Source organism: Lichenostomus cassidix, chromosome Z, assembly GCF_008360975.1.
Source record: "Lichenostomus cassidix isolate B80296 chromosome Z, HeHo_3.0, whole genome shotgun sequence".
Taxonomy (NCBI): Eukaryota; Metazoa; Chordata; class Aves; order Passeriformes; family Meliphagidae; genus Lichenostomus; species Lichenostomus cassidix.
The window spans coordinates 19,023,871-19,048,604 of record NC_139511.1 but is presented as its reverse complement, the minus strand read 5'-3'; the positions used below and the strand labels follow the sequence as shown (position 1 = coordinate 19,048,604).

The following is a 24,734-nucleotide window of genomic DNA, read 5'->3' as shown; positions in this document are numbered from 1 at the left end:
TTCGTATAAAAATAGCCCTAAGTGTTGGTTTTGCCTGGCCAGGTTTTGGTAGCAGGGAGGCTACAGGGGTTGCTTCTGTGAGAAGCTGCCAGAAGCTTCACCCATGTCCAGCAGAGCCAATGCCAGCCAGCTCCAAGATGGAAATGCCACAGGCCAAGGCTGGGCCAGTCAGGAATGATGGTAACACCTCTGTGATAACACATTTAAAAAGGACAAAGAGGTTATTGGGCAGATGAAAATGTGCTCGGAGAAGAGAGGAGTGAGAACATGTGAGAGGAACAACTCTGCAGACACCAAGGTCAGTGGAGAAGGAGGAGCAGGAGGTGCTCCAGGGTTTGGAGCTGAGGTTCCCCTGCAGCCCATGGTGCAGCCCATGGTGCAGCAGCTGTTTCCCTGCAGCCCTTGGAGGTCCATGGGGATGCAAAGATCCACCTCCAGCCTGTGGAGAACCCCACTGGAGTGGGTGGGTGTGTGCAAAAAGGCTGTGAACTCATGGGAGACGTGCTGGAGCAGGCTCCTGGCAGGGAGCTGCACACCTGTGGAGAGAAGAGCCCACGCTGGAGCAGGTCTCCTGGTAGGATTTGTGACCCTTTGGAGGACCCATGCTGGAGTAGCCTGTTCTTGAAGGACTGACCCCATGGAAGAGTGACCCCTGTTGCAGCAGCTTGGGAAGAACTGTTGCCTGCGGGATGGACTCACAGTGGAGAAGTTCATGGAGAGCTCTCTCCTGTGGGAAGCACCCCACGCTGGAGCAGGAGGAGGACTCCCCTCCTTAAGCAGTGGCAGAAACATGCAATGAGCTGACTATCCATCCCCTGACTCCCTGTGATGATGGAGGGGAGGATGTTGAGCTGGGAAGGAGGGAGAGGTGGGGGGGAAGGTGTTTTTAACATTTATTTCGCTTCTCATCATCCTGCCTGTGACACTATTTGGTGAGTGATCTCTCCTGGTCCTTGTCTCAACCCGTGCATGCTTCATTCTATTCTCTCTCCCCTGTCCAGAGAACAGGGTGAGTGACAGACAAGTTTTGATGGGTGCCTGGCATCTGGCCAGGGTCAACCCTCTACACGCCGGAATGCTTTCAGTAAGGCAAGCAGCAGTTATTTACTTCAGATGTTGCAACAAAAAAAGCTGAATCATATTTTGGAGCATTTCACTATTTATAGTTGCTGGGGATAAGCCTTCTGCTATACAGTGGACCATTTATGGATAAAAAGGATTTGCTGCAAACCCCACTTTTTAAAATTGGAACATAGCAGAAGATTTATGGGCCCAGACATATCCTTTACTTTTATATTTGCCAATATAAAGCTTAACATTTTCAGTGCCCATGTCTATAAGAAACCAGCAGAGACTATTTTATCCCCATTCCATCAATAATATTCCAGTGATAGCAATGACTTGGTAAGGTCTCAGATTTCTGCAGAACTGGTAAAAGCAGGAAGTTTCACTTTTGTTTCTTTGAGAACTGAGTGACAGCAGCAATGTATTCAGGCTGGAAGTGCTAGTTAGCACATCTACCCAACAGCCTTCTGTCAAAGAATGCACCTTATCACCTGAATCCCAACTTTTAATAGCTCTTCAGGATCTCAAGATTAACTTCCAGAACTTCAGCTGTACTTGTAAGTAAAATAAGTTCTTCAGGCAAGTATAATATTCTGCAGTAATGCCAACATACTTTAGATAGCTCAGTACTGTGCATCACATTGGAAGTGGACAACCCTGGTGTATGGGAATTGGGTCCAAAACAATTTACTTCAGCTAGAAACTAAAGGGAAATTCCTCTTCATGGAATCACAATGGTTACACACATTACATTTCACAATCAATCACTTAAATGTTGTAATATTTTGATAAATTTCAATTTTGTATGTATTTGGATAAAATTATTATCTCCTTCTTAAACACTTTTTTACCTAACAGACAATTTTTTTGCATTGTTGGATGACTTATTATTACTTAAAATGCCTTTCAAGACAGTCAATTTACCCCTATCTGTTTCTCATATATATGCTGGAGAGGACAATCAGTTACTGGTAACTAGTGGATTTTATTTCCTTCACAAGAGAAGTGTTCAGCTTCAAAGCTCAAGAAAGAAATATCTTGGAAGATAATGACATGCAGGTATATGCTTTCTCAATTTGGAGCTTATTTTTCTGCTTCTCAGTACCTTACAGTTTAACACATTCTTTCCTTTCACATGTATTTAGTATGTAGAGGAATAACACGGCTATAGTTAGAGGTTTTCCTTCAGTTCAGCTATTTACAATTCACCTTGAATCTAACTGAGTTTCAGTACCTTCTGTGGACAGAACACCAAACAAGAAAAAAATATATGGTGTCTGTAAAAATACTTGGTTAGCTGGAATTTAGTTTACAATTACTGGACAAAGACACTAAAAGAAGCAAGCATAGAAAATGTTCAACTATAGCACACCAGCCGCTTCAGTTTAAAACAGTTTGCTTTGCTCTGCCAGCTCCTGAATTTGTCTCAAGACCAACTCCTTAGCATGGACACATCATGCAGATGTGCTCCAGTAAGGCTCTGATACTACAGAAGAAAAGAAACCATTAGTTGAGAAAGACTTAAACACACCACACAATAAAAAATTTCCTGTTGATCAGGTCATAAATATCAAATTGATATGGTAAACAGAAATTCCATCAATTCATCCTGGCGTCTCCAGACATGGTTACAGAGCACACCAAATACTCTGTGGCAAATGTGGAGAGCCCAGCCCACTGCTCACACACACACCTCCCTCAGGTGATTCAGCAACCTCCACTCAGGGTCAGACATGTATCCAAATAACTACCATCAGCCACAGCTGCACCTAGACTGATTTCCATAGGCCAACACTACTGCACTCCTCCATCCTTCCTTGCAATTGTTCCAAAAAGTGGGAGAAAATGCTGGGTTTTAATGTGTCCAGCTTTGCTGATCCTGTTACATACGCTGAACTTCAAAAACAGTAATTTAAAAATGCACGACCCTATTTCTGGAAGAAAAATGATATTTTGGATTTAAAACAAAAATTTACCTGTTAGAAGATTTTAGTTAATGAGATAAGATTAGAGGAAATGCAGATTTTGGTACCAGTGTCTTCTGGACTTAATCCTAAACACACATCTTACTAACTTATCAATGCCTACTAAGGGTCTTATCATGGGAAAGCCATGTAACACCTTTTAAGTCCTTGTAAGGTTTGTTTAAGGGCTGAGACACTTACTGTTCATTATCTGGATTTCCAAACAAAAACGAATTGAAATTTGGAATAGCTTTAACTCGAGTAATTTAAAAGCTATGTATTTTGTTCAATACTCCACCTCACACACCTGCCTTACTACAGAGATTCCAGGAACCACAATCAAATGAAGCAAGAAGTGATATTTTGGCTTGAAGTGACAGTGTCAATGGTCAGCTCAGAAAACAGCACCTGAAACACAGGGTTAACAGCCTCTAATACAAGTCCTGTATTCTGCACTCTTCTCCTTCTTTGACTTATTAGAGATGCTAAGGAAACAGCACAGTGCTACCACTGCTCTGAAAATTACACACCTCAGTCTCAGAGCACAGAACTCGCTTTGCAGTGGAGATGAGGTCAATCTCTAGGCTAAAAAAGGAAATTTGGGCTTGAGCAAAACATCACTTGAGAAAGAGAACGTGAAAATGCTGTGTGAAACCTCTTGTTCACATGCTTAACTGAAAAAATACCATTTGAACTTTCATTTGAACATGTGTAACATTTACCCAGGGTATTATGATCTGATGACACTGAATGCATAAGAGGAAAGGAAACCACCTAACTAATTTCAAGCCATACTCACTTTCCGTGATTACAAATCCAGTCTCAAATAAAGAGGCCTAGAATGTGCACTACATCACAGTTGAAGGATGTAGTAAACATTTTTATCACATATAAAATTGACAACATGTCTGCCATGGCTGTGAGCAGCTGGACACAAAAAACTCCCCAAAAAATCCCCAAGTTACTTTGCCATAAAATCATAGCTCCTGGAGTACCATAGTCTGTGTATCGATACTCCAAACAAAAACTGAGAGCATTAGAATCTGTTAAATTGAGATACACATTACTGGAATATGCCTTGACACTTGTTCAAGCTTTATTGTGTACAAAGAATATTTTCCCTATGAGAAAATTCTTTCTATATACTTAATTTTCAGTAAAATTTTGTTTTGTTCATCAGATCAATCTGATTCACAAAATATGACTTAAGCATAGTGTAAGAAATTTGTCCATGGGAGAAGATAAAAGTGGTTTAAATGATCTATCTAACATTGGGAAAATATAAGAAATGGCAGGAAACCTGCCTGCAAAGGCAGCAGGAAAAGAAAGACAAAAAGAAAAGAAACCACCCAGTTGTGTTTTATATTAGGGATGTAAGAAGCTGTAACCAAATTTACCCAGGCAGAGGTCAAAGCTGCTAAAATGTAATAAATAAAGAAAAATACTACAGAAAAGATACTACCAACCCTTTAGATTAAGGGAGTAATTTAAAAGGACATATACAATGGTAAGATCATGCCAAACACCACTTGGTGACTTTTTTTCCCCTTTTCATCTTCTTACTTGTTCACATATGAGTATTTAAAAGAACATAAAGGTGAATTCTAGCCCAAAACCTCTACTATGTGGTAAACTCAAGAACAAACATCTGCAACTTGGAAGAAAATTCATCCTAAGATGTAACTTACCTCAAACCAGCTACTATTTACATATCATACATTGCTATTCAGTATTTCTGGTATTTATATAAAACTAACCTGTAAGAATGCATTACCCCCTTCAAGGATAATTAGGTATTTTACTGTCCATCACTTAGATGACTTGCCTTATTGTACCAAATAAGAAAATGACCAAAGTTGAGATTTCCCAACCGTTTGATTATTTCCTCAGTCTTTTCAAGCAGCAATTATTTACCTAGCAGCAGCTATTTGGAGAAAACCCCAAAGAGATAAATGAAGCCATGGAGCATGCTGAAATCTAGGTTTAGTCAGATTAGGCTAGCTACTATTTAACGGAAATGAGCAGCTTCCTGTTGTCAGGGCAAACAGTGAGCAACCTCCATTTCAAGCTGCAGTGTTTTTTGCTCCTGCAGAGATCTGCGCCATAACTTCTATTTCAATAGTGTTGCAGGTGAAATACAGACACTAAACGTACTGGAACGCTTTAGTTCTAGCACTAAATGTAAATGTACTGGAACATTGTAGTTCCTTCTTCCTGCTTCTAAGCATGTTCCAAGTTCATGAAGTTTTGTCTTCCAAATACAGGTCTTGGACCTCTTTGCACCGCAGAACTCCTCTGCTCTGGAGTTTGGGGTTTTTTTCTTTTTTTCTGCTTGGCTCCACTATCAATGCTCTTTCAAAGCAAATTTCCTATTTAGAGCTGACAAAAGATAAACAGATCTGGCAGCAGTGAACCCAGCCAGTGAGCGCGAAAACGACTGCTGGGAGAAGGTCTGGCCAGACAGTTTGTAACTAGGTGGTTTCACTGATAAGGTACACAAACAACTTGCAGAGGAGCGTAACTGAAACAAGACACGTGCAGGGAGAGGGAAGCATCACTTGGACTTGTGCTTTGCTCTACCCGTGAGCAGCGTGGTCAGGTAAGACTCTGAGCATGTACCTCTAGAGACATACAGACCTCCTGCGCGGGAGGTCCGACCACTCAGGTTTCTAAAAAGGAAAAGCCCACACTGAACTGCTCTCCCTCTTATTTAATTAGCAGTACGTAAATAAGATACAACTAATTTTACTGTCAGGATGTCAGGATTTTTGGTAGTATTTCAAAGCCAAACTGGCAAGTCTCAGAAAAGTTTGTCTTTAACCATCACCAGGCAGACTTCAGCTGCATCACCACACTCCTTGCCTCTGCCTCAGACCTACAGATCAGTCCTGTGCGCGGCCAAGCACACCCGGACGAGGGGGACAGCTCACTCCGGCTGAAAGCAGAAACATTTCCGGAAAAACAGCGAACAGCTAGCCCAGCAGGAGCGGCGGGAGCTCGGTGTCCCCGAGCAGAGCAGAGCAGCGCAGCGCAGCCTCCACACAAACACATGGACGCGTGAGGAAACTCTCCCCGCGTGGTTCCGGGCAGCTCCCACCTGGAGCCCCGGGGCAGGAGCGGCAGCGCCCCGGCCCCACACCCAGCGCCGCGTTCCGCTGCTGCCGGGGCGCGCCGGGACACAGCCCGCCCTGCTGCTGCTGTCGGCCGTGCAGGGCAGGGGCCGGGATCGGGATCGGGAGCAGGAGCAGGAGCGGGGGCGGGATGGGACGGCGATGCGCCCCGCGGAGCGCGGCGGCCGCACTTACTGTGTGCGCGGGGCGGCGCGGAGCGGAGCGGAGCGCGGTGCCGATCGGAGCGCAGCGGAGCGGTGGCGGCGGCAATTCCCGGCTCCCCGCCGGACCGGGGCGGGGCGGACAGCAGCCCTGCCCTGCCCTGCCCTGCCCTGCGCTCGCCCCGGGCCGGGGCGGGGCTGCCCGTCCCGCCCGACCCCCGCACCGCCTCTCGCCCAAGCGGCAGCTACCAAACCCTGAAGAAAAGTGTTGGTATCCACTGAGCGGCTCGCTGAGGTGTTTTGAGTGTTGGCGGCTGCAAGCCTAACGAGATGCATGCTCTACTCATGCCCACAGTGTGACTCGAGGACGGGCTGCTCGGAGTTAAAGAACAGGTACCTGTCTTAAACACTATCAGCGCCAGAGAAGAGAGGAATTTGTGCCAGGACGGTGCTGTTTCCAGGTTTGGCAGGGGCAAGATCTGGTTAGCCACAAGCTGGTCAATGCATTCCTGGGACAGACTGTGAAAAGCAGCAGCTCACACAGCTATCACCGAAGAAAGATCATCCCAAGGTACAGGACAGACAGCCTTTGCAGCCACCAGCAGCCTCCACAGTTCCCCCAAGCAGACCTCTGTGGACACCACGAACTTGGACTGTATAAAGGCAGTACTGTTCAGTGACCTGGGGGAGGTTAACAAAGCTTGGGAAGAAGGACGTACCACTGACAGTGGATACAAAAAATGCAAAATCCACAGGCCACAAGGACATCTGGCAGGACACCCAAAATAAGGAAAACACTAATAAATCCGATTCAGCAGCTGTGCTAAAACCATCTCTGACTGGATAAAAGGTAATTCCAGCAAGGGGAGATTGCAAGCACCAGCTCACAGCCCTCTGACCCAAGAAACCCACTGACTCAGGAGAAAGAACTAATTAGCACACGAAGCAATGGAATCATTAACCAATGATAGATGGCGAGAGAGCTATGCAAGTTGTAGACAATAAGCATTAATTTGTTTGCTGAAATGCATAGTGAAAAATTTTCAGTCAGTGGCTGATCTTGTGTAGCCAGCCCTCCTTTCTGCACAGAACTTGCCAAAAGAATGAACTAGATCCTCCCCACTCACCACAGAGAAGCCCAAGGTTGAAAAAGGACCAACAGGACACCACTGGATCCACAGGTGGTGACAGTCTTTTGCTGATGCTCTCTCTTTGCCCTACACAATAAAAGATACAATACAAAGCCAGTATTGTTGAACTGGCATTTCAGCATTTGCACCTTAATTTGGGCATCTCTCACTAATCAGATCATCACAGGCCCACTCATCCTTGTATCCCTGCTAGAGGTGGGAACAGAGGTAGGTGAAGTTCCCCAAGACCTTCACAGGTTTTCAAGTTTAAATGAAACAGAAAAGAGGCATCAAGAGTTAAGCTGTGGCCCACAGCAGAAAGTGCCATCACTGTACATCAGCCTCATTCCACTGCAAAATAATTTAGTTTTAGTCATTCTGGAACTTATGCATGTGGGGGGGAAGAGGGGGGAAATCAAAATCAAAAAACCAGCACCAACCCCCCAAAACACCAAAAAGCTAGTACAAGGAAAGATAAAGCATGAGACAATAAGACATTGAAAGAGAAATATCAAAATCATGCATACTTTAGAGCTGGAAATGAGAGGAATAAGATACACTAAGAAACTTGGTAAATCAATATCTTTATTTTATAGAAAGTAGTTTGATCAGTGTGCTGAACCTGCCATTAGCGATGGTTTTGCTATTTTTAGTAAAAATAAACATTTTAAAATAATTACCTTGGAGAATATATCATCTCCAAGCTTATTTCCCCTTAATCACTGTTGCTTTTTTATTAAGTATTGCATCTAATCTAACACTGAGTGCTCTAAAGAGGAAGGGGGTACCTACTGTGGGATATCTCCATAGTTTATTTCCTGCCACTGGTTCTGAGGTTCCTAAAATGCAGCAGAACATGTATGACCTCACCCTGCACCACCTTGGCACGGTACAAAATCTGCAAAGTCTATTCCACCTTTCTCCATCAACATCCTGCAATGTCAGCTGTTGGCTGAGAATTTTCTGGAGTAAAGTCACACAGCAAGCCAGTTTAAGTACCCAAATGGCCAGAGTTTTAGCTTTCACAAGTTACTGCAGTAATCATAAAGAACTCAGATCATGTATGTGAGGTAACAGAACTCAGGAACACAAGAATGACACACTCTGACAGCATTATGTATTGCTACACAGACAAACACAAGTCACAACTCCCAGTCCATGATATTTAAAAGGGACATTATCAACTACAAGCTATATTACTTTGTCTGGACAACAAATTATTATTGATTAAGCACTGGCAAATGCAAATTTTATGTTCAATTTGTGCACACGGCTACTTTAAGCACAGGGCCCTCTGTAGGCACTAGTGCCCTTAAGTTTGAATAACTTGCATAGCAACAGGGAAAAAGCATTAGTTGCTGGAGGACAAAAGTCAGTGGAAGTTAAGGGCAACAGCCAGAGAGTTCCGAGTTCACTTCTTCTCCAATGACTAGATTCAATGTTGAGAGTGTCCCTTTAGAAGTTTCAGGTACAACAGAATTTATCCATCGTTACAAGAAAGCTACTGATAATTTGTCATACAATTGTTAAGCGTCAATGAAAAAATGCAATCAAACAACTGATTTTGTAAATGAAATAGCAGCAACATGGAACTCTAGACAGTTGAGTTTCTGCAGGATTTATTGGAAAGATTATAAAGGTGTGGCAAATACATTGTGATTTTACATAATTTAGTTCTGAGAATAGCTTATGATAACTATAAACATTATTGAAAATGCCTGTTCATGGTCAGTACTTTTCTGATATAAGCATAAGTTTGCCAGGATTTTTAAAAGTGCAGCTTTACTCAGAAAAATTACAACATTGTATGTCTTGGCAAATTACATTTAAAACCTGCTCAGTTTGCAGATGGTAAGACAGCTTTTTGTGATTGCCAGTACAATAGATTTGAGCTTGAAGTATTAAAGCTAATGAGATATAAATATTTAAGGACAAAACATCAAGGACATATATAATACTGCCATGATTTTCGCACATGTAACTTTGTTAGTTCAGTGGGTGTATAAAACTGACACATGTACACAGACAGCTACAAAGTCACGGTTTCAGCCAATCCTAAAGGAGTGTGCTACTGTTTACTCCACTGTTTTCCTTCTTCCATAAGAATAAAGAATATTAGAAACTCAGCCACTGAGCAGGTAACATACTCATGGGGCAAGTCTATTTTGTAAGGTGGTGTCACTTTTAGTTGCTTTTCTGGTCCATCACTGTACTTAAACTGTTTTGATATCAAGTTCAATTTCAATCTATAAGTGTTAAGGAAGAACAATTACATTTGAATCACTGAACAGCTGTACCAGTTTGAAATGCTGTCACATGTTTCTTCATGGCAAAACATTCACATTCTTTTTATTGCACAATTTGAAAATTCAGGTTATGTGCATAAAAACCTTCATAGTGTTTGCACTGCAACTTGCGAAACATACATTTAAAATGACCTTAATACATTTTACAAAATCTTTTTAAACAACTTTATATTCTTAAGATAAAAGCATCCTGAGAATGTTACATAGTTCTTTATACAAGCCCTTCATTTCTGCTATGCTTTATTTATCCCCATAGTTCCTAATTTGACAAGTTTATTTTACAGTTAATATATTGGTACTATATTTCACAAAATATCTTTTAGCAAAAGTACACCATTGGCATTCAAGTAATCCAGCCTCACATCTAATTTACAAATTAAACCTTTGTCAAGCTCTCAAGTAAGGAAAAGTAAACCAAAATACATACAGAAACACTTTAGCTGACTGAAAAAAAAGAAAAAGTAAAGGCCTTGTGCATTAATAATTTGGTCAAATATTTAAGTTATGCAGTTTAATATTTTGGCAAAAAAATCCCCTCTACATCTATCCTTTTCAATTTGTTTTCTTTCATCTGACACCAGATGTAAACATAAACATCAGGAAAGAAAGACTGACAGTGTAGAACTACTTTGCTGTTGAAGTACTTTTTCCTTTTTCCTTTTTTAAAGTATTTAGGAAAAACAGACAAACAAGAAAGTAAGTGCTAAGAACGAACTATCTTTGGGCTAAATAAAAGTCTTACTGGAAAAAAACCTAAAAATAAATTAGGTTGGGTTTGTCTTTTATTTCCTCTACAGACATCTAAATAAATAGTCTTTGATGAAATTCTAGTTCCATATCCTAAAGCAGTATCTTCCTGTATCTTTTCAATCAAGTCTAAGGCTTCACACATAATCTTAATCTTGACTATTTTACTAGGAAGATATTAATTCATATTTACATTTTGTTTTTGTAAAGGGAGTGTTCAGGGTCAAAAATATATTTTTTTTAAAAGGTAAGCCTGCCATCCTGATGGCAGTGATTCAAGCTATAGAACAGAAGACAAGTTACAGAACATCCTTCAGTTTCTTATACCCTAGATGAGAGGAAGGAGATCAGGCAAGTTAGAGAGGTAAACAGCCTGGATTCCAGGAATGGAGAGAAAGAGTGGCTCGTTACATGAATGCTTGCATGACCAGGAGTATTCACTCCCACAGACTTTGTTTCTCTTCTGCACATTGGCATAAATATTTTTGTTAGCTGACTAAACAAATTGAGAAGAGAGACAGTTATGGTTGCCACAGTGAAAAAATATTACCTAAGGTTTCCATCAGGACAGAGATGCTTTTACAAGGTGGTCAGGTGTTGAATATAAGCAGAGGTCATGCCCAGATGGTACACTCCAGGTAAGAGTGCAACTGCCTCAAAAAGAAGAGTAAACCACTTCAGCAACATCTTAATAATACTATAACTATGTAATTTGGAGTCATATTTAGGTTTTATTTTAGGCAATGATCAAAATCTGAAGGACCTTGTTAATCTTTAAGGCATTAGTGCATCAGGGACTAAAAGCTCCAGGTAATTAATAAATAGAGGAGTGGGGGCAGAAAGAGAGAAAGAAAAATCCCCAAAACATCTTTGTGTCACAAGCTATCATTGTGCATCTGCTTTGTTTGTTAGTTCCAGGAAAAATATTTTCAGGGATGGCAGAAAGGGAATGTTATTTACTGCTCTGAGAAAAACATTAGATCATAAACTTCACATCATTTTTTAACACATCCTTTAAAGGGCTGAATCTATCAGGCAAGATTCTCATCTTTACTGTTCCATCAGCACCACAGGAGAATATGTGATTTGCTGGTCCTGTCTCAATTTGCATGACTCCTGTCCCAATGTTTCTGAAGAGAGACTGTCGAGCATGCTCATTGATGAAAGTGTGAAGAAGACTAAATGTAGACAGACTCCATACCTGGAAAAGCATTAAAACATGGATCTCTTACAAGGATAATTACCATGATCTTAAAAATCATCAGCAATGAATTGTAGAAGAACAGGACCATATTTTGCATTTATTTTCCTGACACTTAGTGTAAAAGAAGACTATGTAGCAAACTGTAATGACACATTTACAGAATATTTATTTTCTGTAATAGGAAATAGATAGATAGACTAATTAAAAGAAAGACTGCTTTAAAAGGAGGTAAGACTGACATTTCATAATTAAATTAGTAAATGTCAAAGTCAGGGTTGAGAACAAATGCAGTACATATGACATATGATTGGTCCACACCTGTAAAAGAGTCTTTCTGAATGAACTCATCATCTCTGCTCCCTCCCCCTCATTAATACCTTTATGTTGCCTTCAGCAGATCCTGTGACAAAATACTCTTCTGTAGGATCAACAGCAATTGCTTTGACAGGAGAATCATGACTCTGGAGTAACTGTTGCTGCTGCTTTTGACGAAGATCAATTACACAGGTAAAGCCTTTTCTGCCTCCAGAAATTAACAGCTGGTGTTTTGGAGCATATGCTAGCACAGTTGCTCCACTATCATGACAGACAAAAGCTGAAAGACAAAGCAAAGTAATTTAAATAAAACACAGTGCTAACTGCAATTTCCCATCCACCTCTAATAGTTCAAGACAGTAGTGATGGTGACTTTGATGCTGTAATCTAATTGACCACCACCAGCCCACATATTGCAGTACCATATATATGTAAATCCAGGTTCCCATAAGACATTCTGAAGCTTCATTCTTAAATTAAGCAATTAAAATCTGCATTAAAAAGTTTATATCCTTCTTTCCCTGTGCAAGCACAAACTATTAATCCTTAACAGAAACAGATTATTTTAATAATCTGCTATTCAGAGATTTGTTTGTTTTCTTAAGTCATATAAAGCCCACCAGAAATTCCTCCTAAACTACTTGGCCAAATATATTGCAAGTTTCCCCTGGTCATTTTACTGCTAATTGGCTTTTAATCACATTTATTGGGGTATGTCTACTTCCCTAAATGAGTTGATAAAGTGAATGAAAATTACAATCACCAGTACACAGCTCGGTATACTGCACTTGTAGTTCAAAAGGCCTATAAATTTACATTTAGAAATTACCTGTGCCTTTCACATACACTTAAGCATTCACCATACTTTTAAGTACAAGAAGTTCACAACTCTGTGATCTCAATTCTGTATTTCGGATATTGAAATGCATTTGTTGTATTACTTGCAACAAAATATTAGTAATAAAAGCTATTGAAACCCAGCCAAATATTTATTGCACCTCCAAAATCCTGTTCTTAAGCAGGAGCAGCTCAGAACATTTTAAGAACAGAAATATCTGTTTGCACTTGTGGTGCACGGACAGAAGGTACACAAAGGAAGGTGCTCATGTCCCTGAAACCAATCATGTATATAGAACACCAAGTAATTCCTCAAGAACCTGGCTTTATATTCCCACTGGTGCACTCAGATGGAGAGTGAAAGACATCACTGCCAATGGTAAAATTACTTCCCACAATAACTTTTCCAGAAAGATAGACACACAAATACACCTTCTGTAGTCAAATGTTTTGGCTGTTGTATTTTACTTACCATGCACCAAGCTATTTGTAGGAGAAACCAGAGTATCCCAAAGACAAATATTTCTGTAGAAAAAAAATACTGTTTAATTCAGCAATAAATGTTCTAAGGTGGTATTCTGAACACTTGAAAAGTCATCTGTATGTTACAAAGGCTGTTTCAGGCATCAAAGCATTGTAAACAGACTTTCAATGATTAAAGCAGATCCCAAATTACTTCTATGATGGAACATACACTGCAAGAATATGCCTTCTACACAATGATTCTACAACTGGCTATTCCCACGACGGACTTATATTAACAATCTTTTGTAGCTGAATTCACAGGAATGTTAGCAACTTTTGATATTTTTTGATCAATGCTTACTTGTGGAAACAAATGAGAAATGAAGAGCTATGCAAATTCCCTACAGATATAAAAATCATTTAAGACAGGTTCATGTGAGTGAAACAGATCAGAACAGTTCAGCTGGAATGGGCCTAGAAGGATCATGTAGTCCACCCACCTGACACCTTCAAGGCTCACCAGAAGTTAAGGCATTTCATTAGTGTCATTGTCCAAATGCCTAAAACCTGACAGGCTTGGGGCACTGACTGCCTCTCAAGGAGCCTGTTCCACTGTCTGAACCTCTTGGTAACAAAATGTTTCTTGATATCCAGTCTCAACCTCCCCTGGTTCAGTTTTGAGACATTCCCACACATCCCTTACTAAATTCCCAGCAGAGGTAGTCAGGACCTTGCTCTACTTCCCCTCCTCATATGGAACATGAACATTTTTCCCTATGAAACCTCCTTTAATAGGCACATGAGCTTAGCTGCAATCTTTGCTTCTCTCCCCCTCCCACCAAGACAGCAATCAAGCAGCAGTACTCTTAAACTGCTTAAGAAGAATCATAAAAGAACCAAAATGGGGTAAAGGAGAGAAAATGTGGCACCCCTTCTATGCATTATCACAACAGATCTTACCTGTTGTCAGAAGAAAACCCTGCTGTGGCTATCAAAGATGATGAACTGATGAAAACAAAGTCATTGGCTGTTTTGTTATGACATTGCCATGTCTGAAAAATTGAAGTTAGAAATTATTAAACGGGAATCCATTTGGTGCAAACAGTAAATATTAAACTTCCTTGAAAAGGTGTTTCAAAAGAAATTTAAAGAATATGGGATATAAAGGTATTGGTGTGCCTTGTGAGACTTCTAAATTTTCATGGAAATATACTCTGCAGTCCTGTCTAACTGTCAATTGACAACTGACAATTATTGACAAGTCTCAATGAACATTAAAATTATTTCAGATCTCGTTACATTTTCTATTCCCCACTTAGTAAGTATGATTAGAATGTAAGAACCTGTCTGTCATACAGATCACAGAGCAGCAATAATACATAACATAATCTTGATTAATACTGATTATCAGCACAATCCTTGCCCTCTCCTAGCTATTCTCAAGGGGGAAAGAAGTAAGAACATAACACAAATTTATGGAAACTAATTCAGTTTTCAGCTTACCAAATATGGTTTAGGTGAAGTTCCAGTAATTGGGCAACATTTCCAATTTGTCTGATATAAACTTATATATCCATCAGCATCAACAATTCCAAACTGAAAGAAAATATATAGTAATAGTAAATACATATGTATGTATTGCAGAGAAAATATACACAATTTTGAGAAAATACTTTTGATTTGAAGAACGTGACGTTTCTGCTAATTTATTATTATATTGGGGGAGAGGAGAAGAGAATGAGTATAGAAGCATTTTTTCAGTTACCTTATTTCCTTGGTAATTGAATCTCATTCGAGTTACCCTTGAATTGCCACCAGATCGAAAACATGTGATTTGCTGTGCATGACCCCATTCAAACATTCTTACACTACCATCCTGAGCACCTGTCAGGTCTGCAACAGAAAATATTTACATGACTTTTCACAAGAGTTGTAGCTTTTAAAATTTCAAGAAAACTGACACCAACTCAAAATAATAGCACCAAAACTATGCCGTAGTATCTGGCTTTGTGTAGGAGCAGGATGTGCACTGCAATGCAAAGTTGTGTTATCCATTATTTAATTAAATTATTTCATTTAGATGGTACTGAAATATGAAGCTGTTTACTTGGAGGTAATAGCACATATTTTTCTTACTATCTTTAATTCTAGTCACAAATAAATCCCCCAGTATTGGTTTTTAAAATGAAAAATAGTTTCAATAAGTATGGCTTTATAAATAACTTTCAAAACACACAATAGATTGTTGTGCTAGTATGAAACAGCAGGACACTAAGGAACAGGTAAGTAAGAAATACAAAATCTTTAGATAACTTCTTTCTTTTTAAAAAACCCCTGAACTTACAATATGGCAGTGTTGGATGAGAAGCCATTCTTCTGACATTATTAATAGCTTTCTTGAGCATCTGTTCAATACACAAAAAAATGGAAAAAATTAGACACTATTACTGAACAAAAATTATCAAACTAATAATTAGAGCTTGCAGAGAGTTATTTCCTCTCAAAATTCCTACTGAAAACAAGCACTGGGTTTAGAGAGCCAGATAGGAGTCAGTGTCTTCCAAGACTAATGTAGATGTTAACACTTTTGCAGCTTTATACATCTAGATAAATATTAAACTTCTGCTTCAGAAATGTATGGATCCAAATATAAACACTCCTTAGACTGCAGTCTTACCTCTTTTCTTGCCAATTCCTTTCTGATTCCATTAAATTTATTGGAATATTCCTGAATATTGTAAGATAAGCAAGAGAGAGGCAGAAGCATGTAAAGAAAGAGGTAAACAAACTTTAACAGAAGTAGAAAATAGGAAGGAATATATCTATTTTCAAGTCTAGTTAATTTATTGCCATTGATTGAAAAGTGATTATTTGTGGCTATCCCAAATAAGCAATATACCTAGTAACTGGTATAAAAAGATAGAAATTTTAAAAATTCTTTAAAAGTGTTTATAATTTCACAAATACAGATCCAATGAATTTTCAGTAGCGTGTTTGTTCCTAAATTCCAAACTGCTTTCCGCATGGTGCATTACCAAGATTTTAGTTTTTCTTATTTTATTAATTCCTACTGGGAAGTATTCAGTGTGTGAAGAGGATTGGAGACATTAGACAACTATATTTAAACCCCAGCTATTTAAATTATACATCCAACATACAAAAGGAAAAGAACAGTAAGGATTTTCTTGTCAGGGAAAAATATCTGTGCCTGTGATGTCTCTTCCCTTCTTTTCCTTCCTATAATGTATGTCAAAGTTAAGTTTTCATTCTTTTATTTCCTGACAGCTCTCAAAAGCATCTGACTACTTCGAGGACTGTCTTTCCTCAGAAAATTGTTGGATTTGGGTTGCTCATGCATGTATTATTTACCTCAGCATTTGAGAAGGGCATAATTTATATTTGTGGCAGGTGTTAACTTCAAATGAGAACACAGGAAATTTTGTTGCCAGGGCACTCATCTTTAACACAGCAGCTTACTGCTTACCACACACCAACAGCAAGCTGGCACTGAACTACTTTCAGAAAAACATATAGGCTGGAAAAGACTTCAATCATTGAATCCAGCTGTGACTCTCAACAGCTACTATTTTGTACAGGATTTTAACACTGCTTTGCATTGGGGCAGTAGATAGTGATGAGGTATTTCAAGTATGCTATTCTCCCCTGGCCTCCAATTATATCATGATGTCAGCTGGAAGGAGGCATGAATTACGAATTTTCACGTGCTTCACATTGCTAAATACGACCCACAGACTTTAAAATAAATATCCTCTAAATTAGCAGTTTGCAAACAAAAATGAGGAAAAGTACTCAGAAAGGAAATAATTTATTTTCTTGTAAAAACTTCCCTGGGTTTGGATTAGTGGAATAACTGCAATCTTCTTAATTCATTTTGGAAGCAGACTGAGATCTTTCAGTTTGTAAAGCCTTATAATTTGTTAAAGAGAAAGCCTTATGTTCCTCGTTATTCCAGTTCATTTCAAAACACTTTTCTGAAGATAAAAAATATGATCTTAAAATATGCATTTCCCTTTCTCTTTCTGTAAGTACTTGAAATGTCAAGAAAAAGAGCCAAATGGTTTGGTAAAACCATATATACATTTTAAAATTTAAGACAACCGCGAATGATACTCTTCAAACATTTACAGATTGGTATGTGCACTTTTAATTGCAATACTTTGCTCTCTAAACGCAAAACTTCTTTCCTATATATAAATGGAAGAACAATAATTAATATTCACTCTATTTCTTCACTAAAATGAAGGGCTGTGTTGAGTTTTACAGCTACTAACTTTTACCCAGAAGTCAGTGGAAGTCACCTTCCTCCATCTGACAGATAAGCACACATCGTGACCTCCTAACTGCTGCTGGATTACACTTTTGAAAAATGCAAACTTACAGAAATGTGCCTTTGGAAGACTACACTAACATAGCTCTTTGGTGTGGTATCTCAATTTAGAAGACAAGTACAATTATCAAATGCAAATACTTCCATTACTGATGTAACTGATAATTGATATGGCTAGCCCTCAGTTTCCCCTTAGAACGGCTGACAGCTAGAACACTGCTTGCTTAGCTGGAGAGTTCGGTGCTTTGGGCCTAATGGACATAAAGACTGAAAAAAAAAAAAGTGCACTTAAAATCCACCCCACCAGCAGTTAAACTGGCAAATACTGGTGTCAGTCACTCTGACTTGTATGACACTACCTGTGTTTCAAAGCTGTAAAGTACATACTATTTCCTTCAGTGCTCTCTTACAAACACCTCCAGTAAGAACTGTGTAACCACACTGCTGAAGTGTCTGTGGTGGTGACCCTCCTTACTTACCTTGTATAAACTTGTGTAACAGGAAACAGTAAAGGGCCACAGAAAAACTTTACAGCTAATAAAATCTCAACTGCCTGAGTCACTGAAGTCTAATAGTGTCCCTTGTTGATGAAAGTGAAGCAAAGACAATGAGACTGAAAAGCCAGTAATGGTATGGAACACTGGGCTACCACTACTAAATGGGCTGCACATTATGGAAAAGCAAAGATGACAGCAAGAATCAGCAGTATCTGAAGGAGCAAAGTAGCAAATGGTAGCAAAAGAAAGGTCTTAATGAAGTTGCTTTTCTTCAGGTTTGAGTTCTTCGACAGCAACACTATTTCCTCCCAAGAATCCCTATTTCTTCCTTCATTTACTTTGTCCTTCATTAGGTACCTCTGTCTTCCCTCCCTAGTGGGCAGGTGTCGTTCTGTTCTGTGGTTGGTTCTCTGCCACCGTCAAACAGTATCCCAGACAAAATTTAGATCCAAAGTTTAACAGCAAATGCATTCAACACAAGCATAGCCAAATATATTTAAGAAGAAAGTTTTACTACATGCAAAATAGAAGGTCAGGTAAGTACAGTTTACATTAATAGATTATGCAATTACTTAACACTGAGAAATAACACAAACACAAGAATTCTCTATGTACATATGTACATACATTTAAAAAACAGAAGGGAGAGGAGAAAGTGGCAAAGGCATTCAAAGCATACTTGCAGAGGAGACCTGACTGTGATAGCAGAGCTGCAACACTGGCACCTAGGACCACTAGTACCTAAACTGAAGGCAGAGGTGTAGGTACTGGCACAATACCCACTTCCATATGTGGAAAACCTTATCGTTCTTATAATACTTATTCCTTATTTGCTCCCCCTATCCATCAGCTACTTTCAAAAGTCAACTACAATATTAATTAACTTACAGTTACTTCATTCTGCCACCAGTTATAGACTTACTTAGAGCTGTTAAATGACACAAAGTGGAGCCAAGTCCCAGGACTTAATGCATTTGGTTATTTAGGAAAACTCCACTTTCTCCATGTGCTCCATGCACTCCATGTGCAGAAAGACAGAGATCGTGGTGTCTTGTATGACCATTTCAGCTCACTTAAATGTCTCCAAATAAGCATGTCCAAGCCAGCTAATCAACAGATCTGCATCTATGCTCCACAGGAACTACGAATGTCAATGGCCAGACTACAATTATCATTTGATCTGAATTCAATCTAACCTAACAGCTTTTTGCTCAGGGCCAAGCTTCATTCCAGTCACAAGATCTCTTTCTAAAACTCAGAATGAAGCTGAAGATTATGCTTAAAATAAAAGCTACCACAACATTTGATATAAGTATTTCTACACAATCCTTATGAATTTATGTTCTGAGACCTGCCGAATATATGCTTTTTAGACATGGCTTTAAGTCATTAAAGAAGAATTCATAGAGCAAGTTCTTACCCAGATCCTGATTCTTTGTTTTTAAATGATGCATTAAGTAGAGAAATCATGCATGACTTGACTGAAAGGTTTGCTCGTTTAGCTGGTCCCTTAAATTCTGTGCAGTATTTTAATCTATTGAGTGAATTGTTATAGATAAATCCAGCTGTCTCGATTACACAGAAAGGCTATTTTTAGTTCTAGTTAATTGTAAAATATATCAAGCAAGACTGAACAGACAAAAGGAAAGAAGTAGATACACTACATAAATATCATCTTTGACAAGCAACTTACCACAGATGCACCCCTGCCAGTTTGTGTACTACCAAGCCAGGGCATATTGATAGGTGTGCCAGGATTACTGTGAGTGTAAGGAGTGGTTCCCTGAACATTTACCAGATCATCACGAGCATGTATAACTAGGAAATCATCAGCCCTACAAATGAAAGAAACGTTTTAAGTTAAGATTCCAAACAACAGCATTAAATACCATGTTTTGTTGTTCTGATTTATACACTGTCAAGTATGATATTGAAAACGAAGAAAATATACCCTTTATTTTCTACTTCCATATCATCATCAACCCAGGTATAGATCTGCGTAGCTAAAATTGCAGAAACATCCAATTCTTGAATATCATGACTTGATGCTATTGCAATACAGTTCCGATTGGCCTGAAAAAAATAACATACAGAAAGGCAGATGCAAAAGGAAACCTCAAAAATGGGCTTGTTTTATTTTTTTCTGGTAATGGCACTGCTGCTCACAAGAATATACACTTAATTTACAAACCCCAAACATTTACATCTACAAATCTATGTACATTTATACTTGACATCTCCCTTTTAAATCTTACTTGCATCTGGGATAGTATCACACACTATTTGTATCTTATACCTATCAAGCAGCTCAACTGTCTCCTTGTTTTTCTCAGAGAATAAGCAACAGGTAACTATACTACAAGGCTTGTAACCAGGCTCCCCATCTCCAGTTCTGACAGGTTACATGGTTACAGGGAGAAAAGATTACTTCCTGTTTGACAGAACAGGACAAATACTGCTACACACAAGCCTAAAAAAAAAGTAGAAGCCACCTCTCCCTCTCATCAATCCACTGCGTAATAGAAAAAAAGAAGATAATTTGTAGTAGAACTGTTTATAAAAAGGCAATTTTGAAGTGCTTTAGAGAAGGGACTGCTAAAAGCTGTAGCTGCTAAAAGCAGCAGGATAGCTGGGAAAGCTACCTCACCCAGTCACAATGGGACTGTGTCCCAGGTGGAAGTACACAACAATTTGATTATTCTACCTCCTTTATACTCACCTTATTGACTGCAAAAGCAGTAATGATATCAGATTCTTTATGGATTATTCTTGCCTTGCCACCTGGGTATCCCAAATCTGCTTCTATCTGTATTTACAAAGCAAAGCACAGTTAAATACAAATTTCTGTGCAACACCACTTTTTACTGGAAGTATAGAGACCAAATATTTCATGTGAAATTTCTTTTTTTTCCCCCCCTTAATTTTAGTTCTATGAAAACTCAACAAACATAGCCTGTAGCCATTATGGTAAACCTGTTTTGTGTAATAATACAGCTTTCCATTGTCATATTGAGATTATCACAGCAACAGAGAAAGTAATTTGTCACAAAACTCGTAGTACTGTGCTCATTCTCAAGAGTTTCAGGGATGCTGAAAACCAGCAAGGCTACATGCAACACACTGCTGACTGAAATTCTGAATCGTGATGTTTTGCTCTCAGAAAAGTTTGCTAAGTCTTCAACTGGCCTTAGCAAACACCTTTTATCATTGATGAAATAGTCCAAAAGAAGGTGCAGGCAAACTCCTGAACAGGAAAATGAGTTTTAATTTCATCAGAGCATCTATTCACAATTATTACAATTAAATAAATCTGGAATCCTGTACATTCCGGAACCACAAGCTATCACATATTCTTTTTTTGGCTTTTTTCCTTAATGTGGTCTAATGTTGGATTTGAATATTGTCTACCACTCTGTATTTTAGAAATGCATCCAGGTACATGCTAGCACACAACAAAACTCTAAACTTCACCAGCACTGTAGCAGTTCTTTTCAAAATTATAGAACTCAGCACTGCAAGCATGAAATTGATAGGTTACAGACCCAGACTATTGCAGTTACCAAACAATTTTACAGTAAAAACAATAGTACTATCAAAGTACTGGTAACCTGAGAATTCCAACCTGAATTAAAAATGTCATATTTAATTTTTTTTTTAAAAACAAAGAATTATTTCAGAATTATTTCCATCTTTAAATTCTTACTCAAAAAACAGTAAGATTTTTCTGTCCAAAAAATGCAAATGGTCTTTTTCAAAGCATGAAAAAAATAGCTGTTATAGACCAAGAAGTAGAATACCTTTTCTAATGTCAAAACAAAACTGATACTTCATTGACTTTATGTATATAACATTGAACAAAACTGCAGTGGCAAACAGATACAAACCATGATTTGTGTGTTGTGATGAACAAACCTACAGGAAATTAATTTTTTTTTCCGCAGTCAGTTCCAATTACCGACTTGCTAATACTGCTTTATCACATAATTAACATTAACAAGGTAGCCCAAGGACACTAGAGTGGTCACATTTTGTTTTGTAAAAGAAAGCTTAAAGAATATGGTATTCATTTGAATTTCTAGGTACAGAACTATACCCTTTTAGTATGTCATACCAATCTTTTAAGACAGTTGCTAAAATACTGTTATATGGGTTGATTTGTCACCACCTTCAAGATAAGGCTCAGTGAAAGTTTTCAGCAGCAGACTTGTATCACGCTAACAAACTTCTCTAACTGCAGTTAACTACCTTGATTTTTAAGCTACTATTATAGCCATCTCATACTGATCAAAGATTCTGTATGCACTGTGTACCATACTATTATTGAATTTTTGTCACTTGGGTAAATCTCAACTTCAGCTCTTCCCTTGGCCAAGCTACAGTATTTGATAGTACATATTGTTTGTACCTGATTGCTTAATCCAGCTAAGTAAATTAAGTTTCGGATAAAATCTATAACAAGACAAGTTTAACTCAAATCCTTGCATTTTTAAAATTTTTAAGTTCATTTGCTATGTGAGCAAAGGCTTTTTTTTTTTAAAGTGAGATCAGCACCATTTAGAAAAAAAACTTCACAATGATATCTAATTAAATTGAGGATTACTACTGTGTACCTTATTGATGATAGGCTCCTCCACCACAGAATTTTTCATGGTTTCATTGTGCTCCTCTAACGACTTCACCAAGGAAAGAACAACCACAAAACAAAGCACAAAGATAAGACATAACATACAATGTATCAAGAAAATCCTCAACTTTTGCTTGGGGTAAAATTTTGCTTACCCCAACACAGGACAACTGAAACACAACAGCATGTTTGCACACACGTGCACATATTTGATACAGTAAGAATAATCAATAAATTCTAAACTCTGTTTTCAGTGTACAATACACTGAATTACCTATTCTGTACTGTAATAGCACCTTGCCCCTCCCAAAAGTCAAATTTCTTGAAAAAATAAGCAATCTACACTGATACTTTATCAGCAACAAGATAGAAAATAAAGGCTATGCTGTGTAAGGCTGTAAATGAGCCTACCTTGAAACATATAAAGAACATCAAAAATTGTCCAAAATACCTGTCCATACAGTACAGCAACATGGCTGTGTTAAGATATGATCAGAAATGGTGCACCTTTAAAGGCAAAAAGGAACAAATTTCCTTTTAACTGCACTCTGTAGTGAACACAATTAGCCAACATCACTCAGACAAATTAATATTTTAGTTGTGACAGGACAAAGGTTAGGTCATGCAGAACTCTCTGCTGCCATGGCTTTATTAGTCATGAATATTCTTTCTCCTGCATATTTAATTTGCTCACATCTGCTTCTTTCTCCTCCATTTCCGTTATTGCACAGTTTTTCTATAATACCAGCAATTCTTTCAAAATTAGGAGTAGGGTAAGTAAGGAAAAAAAAAAAAGGACCAACTAAAGAGGGAGAAAAAAATCCAAAAGCTCATTACAGAACCACAATTCAAAAATATCGAACTGCATCGGGAACTGGAATCCAGCTAGACACTGCGACAAATAATCAGGGACTGAAAGAGCAACTGCTGTAGGACCATTATTCTTTTAAAATTGAATCATAGCATGAGAGGAAGCAGTGGCTTAAAGCCAGAACAACTGCGGTAGGAACAAACTAAAACTTTCACAACTTTGGCTCATTAGGTTACTGGTTTTAATATTTGAAATGTTCAATTTTGTCATTCTTTTGAGGCACCTTTTATACTGATCATAAAGAAGAGACTGACTGTAGCAACACTGTGCCAGTTATTATTTTGTAGTCAAAGTCTGATTATTTTTGTAGCCAATGAAACAATGGAGAAGTATTTTTTGTAAGAAATACTGTAGATTTGGAGTCATAGCCAAGTACATTAACCATTCATGCACCAGAAGTAAACAAGCCAGCCAAATAAGTAAAGGTTCACAGATTGACCTGCAATGTTTTCTGCCTTTTACATACCATACCAACCTCATTTAAGCATCGCTTCTTTGTAAAAATATTTCTGATAAAAGTTTCCTGGACTTCTTCCTGTTTGACCAAGTATTGCCAGAGCCTCTTCACAGACAGTGCAACATGACTGCTAGATCTACAGAACAAAGTGGAATAAATATTTACATCATACTTGTATTTATACAAGATACAGTATTTTATATTCTAATCGAACTATAGTCAGAAGAAATGCTGAAGCAAAACTACAGAGCTATAGACAGTATACAAGACCCATTTGAAAGCACTTTAATACTCTCTTCCTGAAAAACTTAAATGTGATAGGGGGTGCAAAAGGAAGAAAAAGAATAGGTAGCATCTACTCCTTTTATCTTGGGACAAGTGAGAAGAATCTCTTTAAGAGATTATGCAATTGTAAAAGCAGCATACAGATTATTTATTAGTCCAACTCATTCTTTACAACATGAATCACTTCTGTTTAGTCCTAAGGAGTGATCCTTTCACACAGACAAGAAATGACTAACACTTCCTCCTAGGGACACATCATCAATCTTAAACATCCATGATTTTTCAGTAACAAAATTGGAAGGATTGTAGAATTAGATCAGAATTCAAGTGTTTATGCTTATCCCTAGA

The 24,734-nt window shown here is 38.4% G+C and overlaps 1 protein-coding gene across 2 annotated transcripts in view; it reads right to left on the bottom strand.

The window, feature by feature from the left end:
- Positions 1-7,998: 7,998 nt before the first annotated feature.
- DMXL1 (Dmx like 1) overlaps positions 7,999-24,734 on the bottom strand; it is a 75,452-nt gene continuing 58,716 nt past the window's right edge. The window contains exons 33-45 of one of the 2 annotated variants that reach the window (XM_085043014.1): positions 24,120-24,237; positions 22,760-22,822; positions 20,869-20,955; positions 20,101-20,222; positions 19,843-19,984; positions 15,982-16,032; positions 15,649-15,709; positions 15,070-15,197; positions 14,808-14,900; positions 14,265-14,356; positions 13,312-13,364; positions 12,065-12,282; positions 7,999-11,684 (exon numbers count right to left, since the gene is read on the bottom strand). In XM_085043014.1, the coding sequence (XP_084899140.1) occupies positions 11,460-11,684; positions 12,065-12,282; positions 13,312-13,364; positions 14,265-14,356; positions 14,808-14,900; positions 15,070-15,197; positions 15,649-15,709; positions 15,982-16,032; positions 19,843-19,984; positions 20,101-20,222; positions 20,869-20,955; positions 22,760-22,822; positions 24,120-24,237 (1,453 nt within the window). In that variant the 3' untranslated portion in view covers positions 7,999-11,459. The remainder of the gene's footprint in view (positions 11,685-12,064; positions 12,283-13,311; positions 13,365-14,264; positions 14,357-14,807; positions 14,901-15,069; positions 15,198-15,648; positions 15,710-15,981; positions 16,033-19,842; positions 19,985-20,100; positions 20,223-20,868; positions 20,956-22,759; positions 22,823-24,119; positions 24,238-24,734) is intronic. The other variant, XM_085043013.1, reaches the window with a different exon arrangement.